The 6,370-nt window shown below is 42.8% G+C and overlaps 1 protein-coding gene across 2 annotated transcripts in view; it reads right to left on the bottom strand.

The window, feature by feature from the left end:
* Positions 1–6,370, bottom strand: part of LOC105003386 (chromosome unknown open reading frame, human C1orf131) — a 32,921-nt gene that overhangs the window by 26,370 nt on the left and 181 nt on the right. For both annotated transcript variants that reach the window (XM_010860521.1, XM_010860522.1), the window contains exons 2-3: positions 6,235–6,367; positions 1,353–1,696 (exon numbers count right to left, since the gene is read on the bottom strand). In XM_010860521.1, coding sequence (XP_010858823.1) covers positions 1,353–1,696; positions 6,235–6,322 — 432 coding nt within the window. In that variant the 5' untranslated portion in view covers positions 6,323–6,367. The remainder of the gene's footprint in view (positions 1–1,352; positions 1,697–6,234; positions 6,368–6,370) is intronic.

Here is a 6,370-nt window from a genome sequence, read left to right as displayed (position 1 = left end):
TTCCCATTGCCCCAGTACTTGGATACTATAAGAATTGGAAAGCTGACCTAGGATCAAAGGAGATATGGCTACATCCTAGCCTGTGTTCACACATTCATCAAGAATATGCAAGCCTAGCTGTCTTTGCAGTGGATTGAAACATGGTCTTCAAACAGATATGACCATGCACTAATGCCAGGAATCTGTGAATGTGACCTTCTCTGGAAAAAGAATCTCTGTAGCGTTATCAAGTTAAGGATTTCATGATGAGATCCATCCCAGATTTAGGGTGGCCCTACATCCAATGATGTATTAAAAAGCAGAGACATCATTTTGCCTAACAAAGGTCTGTTTAGTCAAAGCTACGTTTTTTTCCAGCGGTCATGTATTGATGTGAGAGATGGACTGTAAAGAAGGCTGAGCACCGAAAAATTGATGCTTTCAAACTGTGGTGCTGGAGAAGACTCTGGAGAGTCCCTTGGACAGCAAAGAGATCAAACCAGTCAATCTTAAAGGAAATCAACCCTGAATATTCACTGGAAGGACTGACGCTGAAGCTGAAGCTCCAATACTTGGACCACCTGATGCGAAGAGCTGATTTTTCTTGGAAAAGACTCTAATGCTCAAAAAGACTGAAGGCAAAAGAAGGAGACAGCAGAGAATGAGATGTTTAGATAGCATCACCAACTCAATGGACATGACTCTGAGCCAACTCCAAGAGATAATGGATAACAGAGGAGCCTGTCATGCTGCAGTCCACTGCGTAAAGAGCTGAACACGACTTAGCGACTGAACAATAACACATCCAATGATGGGTGTCGTTCTAAAAGAAAGGCAAGAGATTTGAGACTCAGGCACCAAGAAGAAGGCCATGTACAGACAGAGTTCAGAGTTCTGTAACTGTCAGAAGATGGAAGAAGCGAGGAAGAACTCACCCTCTGAAGAAGGGAGTAGGGCCCAGCCAACACCATAATTTGGACTTTGGGCCTCCAGAACTGTGAGAGAATTAATTTCCCTACAAGAGCCCCAAGAAACTAAGATAATCCTCTTTTTCTTTTGCTGACAGACAAAAGTTTACAGGACATGCGGAAAGCAACAGAAATGTAAACATCTGGATTTCTGCAATGACCTTGACAAAAACTTGTGAAAAAGTTTGGATAAGCAACCACACCTCTCTCGTGGACTGAATTCTGGGCCAGAGTTACAAATGCAGCCTGAGACTGCTGCTCAGCAGAATCCCTCTGCTTCCCATCAGAATGGAAGTTCCTTGAGAGAAGGGCAGTTTTTGCCTGTTTTGTTCACTGCTACATCCCAGTGCCTAGAACTGTGGCAGGACAACATCAGGGTTTTCACCATATGAGCCAATTCATTACCTTTGTGTTCTCGTCTTGATCTGGCTTCTGTTTTCTTTTTTTACTTCGGCTGTGAAACTGTACCACTTCTACCAGCTCCCTGTCGTTCCTTGGGGGAGAGCAGGCTGCTGCAGCTCCAGAGATTACAGGTCCTACAGGAGAACCACTGGGGGTCACAGCAGGAGCGCCCTGCAGCTCTTCCTGGAGCTCCTGGAAGAAGCTGGCAGCATTCTTCCTCTGGCCTCTGACAAGAGATTCGGGTTGGGGAGCTGGCTCTGTTGCCAAGGATGCCAGGGTCCCCGTACCTCTCTTCTTCTCTCTCTTTTTTCTGACTCTTTTCTCTTCTGTTTCATCTTCTGTCTCTCCTGTTTGTTTGAACACAAAAAGGAAAAATAAATATTTTGTGCTTCAGCTGTCACCGATATCAAATCATATGAATGCACACGTCCATATGTCACAGTTTACAAACACCCAGAAATACACACAAAGAAGATATTTGTTTTTCTTCGGAGGGTCGTATTCAATATCTGCACAATTCAGAGACTCCAAAGCACTTAGTCATCTTTTCCCAAGGTAATTACATTCATGTCTTTGACTCTTAGTACAATTACCTAGTCCTTACCTTGGTCCTGACTAAAAGTGTCATCATGACAACACCCCAGGAACTGGTAATCCTAGCTGGCTCACAGTCTGTACCAAAAATGTAAGTACATCCACCACTGCTTCTTTTTAACACTCTCTAGGGTTACAGGTGGGTACCATAGTCTTCCTATTTCCTTTCATGGTTATAAACTAAAATGAATCTAAGACAACTAGCTTAATTTGAAAGGCTTTGAAAGTGAAAAAGTGAAAGCCGCTCAGTTGTGTCCGACTCTTTGTGACACCATGGACTCCTCTGTCCGTGGGATTTTCAGGCAAGAACACTGGAGTGGGCAGTCATTTCCTTCTGTAGGGGATCTTCCTGACCCAGGGATCAAATCCGGGTCTCTTGCATTGCAGGCAGATTCTTTACCATCTGAGCCACCAGGGAAGCCCAAGATCAACCTAAGACAATTGGCTAAATTTGAATCCCTTTATTTGCAACTAATATACCTCCCCTTTATTTTAACTGTTTAAACTCTGACCAGTCACCTGAAGGTTCGGACAAGAACTCTAGGCCTCACTACTGACTGACAGTATGAATGTCACAGGGCTCTCTAAATATTAGCTGAGTATTTATGCTTGTTTGTATTTTCTCAGATTTTTATTCAGTAAATGTGTATCAGACTTCTTTACCACTGGACCCGACCCCAGTGGTCAGTGGTAAAGAATGCACCTTGCAATGTAGGGGACACATACTCGATACCTGCTTCTGGAAGATTCCACATGCTGTGGGGCAACTAAGCTTGTGGGCCACAACGACTGAGCCCACGAACTGCGACTACTGACGCCTGTGCGTCTAGAGCCTGTGTTCTGCAACAAGAGAAGTCCCCACAAGGAGAAGCCAGAGCACCACCACTAGAGAAGAGCTCTTGCTCATGCTCACCGCAACTAGAGAAAAGCCCAGGTAGGTGCAGCATTGAAGACCCAGTGCAGCCAAAACTTAAATTTAAAATACAAACCTTTAATAAGAAAATATATGTATTTAGAGTCGATGAGAAAACCTTGGTCAAGATGTGGAGTAGAAGGATGTATGCTCATCTCCTCCTGCAAGAGTACCAAAATTGCAACTAGCTGTTGAACAATCATTGACAGGAAGATGCTGGAACTCACCAAAAAAAAAAGACACGCCATGTCCAAAGACAAAGAAGAAGCCACAGCCAGATGTAGGAGGGGTGCAAACACAATAAAATCAAAACCCATACCCTCTGGGTGGGTGACCCACAGACTGGAGAACAATAAAACCAAAGAAGTTCTCACACTGCTGTGAAGGTTCTGAACCCCACGTCAGGCTTCCCAGCCTGAGGATATAACACAAGAACTTGGAATCCCCAGGGAATCTGGCCTTGAGGGCCAGTGGGATTTGATTACAGGCCTTCCAAAGGACTGAAAGAAACAGAGACTCCAGTCTTTGGAGGTCACAAACAAAATTTTGTACATACCAAGACCCAGAGGAGAGGAGCAATGACTTCAAAGCATACTGAACCTAAAGTACCTGCTAGTGTGGGAGGGCCTCCTTGGGAGGTGCGGGTTGGCAGGGGCTCACCACAGGGGCGGGGGGCACTGGAAAGTCTCCCTTAGAGTAAACCCTCCTGGAGTTTGCCATTAACCCTACAGTAGAGCCCTCAGACCCCAGGGCTGGGATGCCTCAGGCCAACTACCAGGGAGGCAGTGCAACCCCACCCATCAGCAGACAATTGGATCAAAGCTTTACTGAGCAAGGCCCTGCCCATCAAAGCCAGACCTAGTCCCTCCTATCAACAAAAGCTTGAGTAAGAGACAGTTGCTCAGTTGTGTTTGACTCTTTGCAACCCCATTTTGTCATAATAAAAATGACAAATAATACACAAGGGAACTGCCATCAGGCTATAAGCTGATTTCTCAACAGAAACTCTACAAGCCAGAAGGGAATGGCATGACATATTTAAAGTGATGAAAGAGAAGAATCTACAACCAAGAATACTCTACCCAGTAAGACTCTCCTTCAGATATGATGGAGAAATTAAAAGCTTTCCAGACAAGTAAAAGGTAAGAGAATTCAGCACTATGGAACCAGCTTTACAACAAATGCTAAAAGAACTTTCGGCAGGAAACACAAGAAAAGGGAAAGACCTATACAATTAAGACAATGGTAATAATATAGGAGGATATTATTATATTACATACAGTAATAAAATAATATGATCATACATATAGGTCCTTCGATGTAAATGGATTAAATGCACCAACCAAAAGACACTGGGTGGGTGAAAAATGTGCATGTATGCACTTCCACATCACTCTACTTGATCCCCCCTAAATTCTATGTAATTATTTTATATTGTTAATCATGTTCCCATTACGACTTGCAATTGTAATTATCTTTTACTTTTTGTCTGGCTATTGACTGTGAAAACTGATAAACATCTTTTACTTTGTAATTATGTAACTACTACTCACTCAACACTATTGTATCATGATTGGTCAACAGAAAAATAATAGAACTCTGTATCACCAAAACTAGGATCTAGTAGAAAAACCTGTAATCACTTTTTAAAATCCAGATGCATATCAGAATTATCTTGAATTTTTTTGAAAAATACAAATGCTCAGGTAGTTTTTTTCTTCAGAGCTCCAGATATGTTTCTAATGAGCACTCATGTTTAAAAACAATAAGACTATAGATGATCTTTTACTTTTCACCTAGTTTCACTTTTTCTACTTCATAGTCAGTGCTCCCGTTTCATTTAGTTTATGTTCTCCAATTTCTCCATTTCTTTCCTTCTAAAAAACTTTTGTATACATATGTATAATATATATATTTAAGAAAACTTGAGTTTTTGCCTAACTAAAAAAATTACATTTTGATTCCACTTGTTTGACTTAGTATAAACAGAATGCTAGATTTCTAATTAAAAAATAGATATGCACAAGCAACAAAGGTTTACTGTATAGCACATAGAACTATAGTCAATATCTTGTAATAACCTATGATGGAAAATAATTTCAAAAAATAATATGTGTATTTGTATAAATAACCTTGCTGTGCACCTGAAACATTGTAAGTCAACTATATTTCAATAAAATACACACATTAAAAAAAGAGCCAACTAAACTTTGGCTTTAGGGATATAAAAACAAGTAGATACTGCCCGTGTCTTCAGAGCTCCAAGTGTAAGTTCCAGCCTGTGTTAATACAAACTATATTTAGGATTCTGCAGATACAGTCTTCTCTAGGACTTCTCAAGGTCAGAGACTAAGTCTTCTCTGTCTTCCAACATTTCCAAAGGCCCAGAGATACTCTGTCCACAGTACAAGTCAATACAAGTAAGGGAGGTGGAGACAGACAGTGTGGGGCTTAGAACCCAAGCTCTTCAAGTTACTAGCTGGGTGAACTTCCAAGTTTTTTAACTTCTAGTGCTTATTTCTACAATAATGCTATTTGTCTTGTAATAATAGTATCAATGACAATATCTATTTCATAGAATTGTTGTGATAATTAAATGAGTATATACATGTAAAGTATGGAGTATATGGTAAAACCGCAATGCTTTTTTAGCTATTATTTTTATTCCAAGCTATGTAATGAGCTTAGAATTTTGAGCAACTGACTCCAAAATAAAACAGCAACATCACACTACAAATCGAAGAAATGTGTTTGACCTCTACGGCACTAATGCCTAATGATTTCTGGTGCATGAAGGAGTGTCATCTTCCCTGGAGCAAATTCTTCAGAGTGTGTAGAACTGGCTCCTTGCTGAAGTGCCAGGAGTTCCCAGCCTTTAATGATGTTTCCTTTTCCGCAATCAAGATGAAGGAAGGCGAGCATAAGTCAGCCAACTCAAGGCTGAAAGGTCGTGAAAAGCTTCATGTGAAACCGTTCTCTGAAGTCACTAAAAGACTGGGTCCCAACGCGACAAGGTGCCACCAATGCCCGAGGGTCAGGCGGATCTGGGGGTGCGTGGGGGAAAGGGGCTTGCCAGAGGTCGGGAGTGAGAAAGGACGCTATTTCCAGAGCATGAGGTCCTGTGCACATCTCCTCGTTAAGTCTGAAAGCCTTAATGCTTTCGACAAGCAAGCCGGTTGGCCCCCACACTCAGGAACGAGTTGGGACATCTGATTCATAGAAAGACTCACAAACCCCGGTGGTAGGCGAGGGGAGGGTGCAGGACCCATTATCTGAACCAGGTTGTACGAGCCGAGGGGTGCTCCAGGAGCCTGAGGCCAGCCAGGTACGGGGTCCTCAAGTCGGCTCTCCACGTGGGCTCCGAGGCCGCGCACTCACCAAAGTCGTAGAGGTTCTGGAGCAAAGAGTCCAGAAGGGCCTGAGAACCGGGAGGCCCAGAGATCGCCAACCGGGTCTCCTGAGCCATCGTGAGGCCAGCGGGCCGCGGCAAGACAGGGCAGATCTTGCGGACCTC

This window comes from Bison bison, unplaced genomic scaffold (genome assembly GCF_000754665.1).
Source record: "Bison bison bison isolate TAMUID 2011002044 unplaced genomic scaffold, Bison_UMD1.0 scf7180017864467, whole genome shotgun sequence".
In the NCBI taxonomy this organism is placed as follows: Eukaryota; Metazoa; Chordata; class Mammalia; order Artiodactyla; family Bovidae; genus Bison; species Bison bison.
The sequence above is the reverse complement of the archived record's forward strand: the minus strand, read 5'-3'. Positions and strand labels throughout refer to the sequence as shown.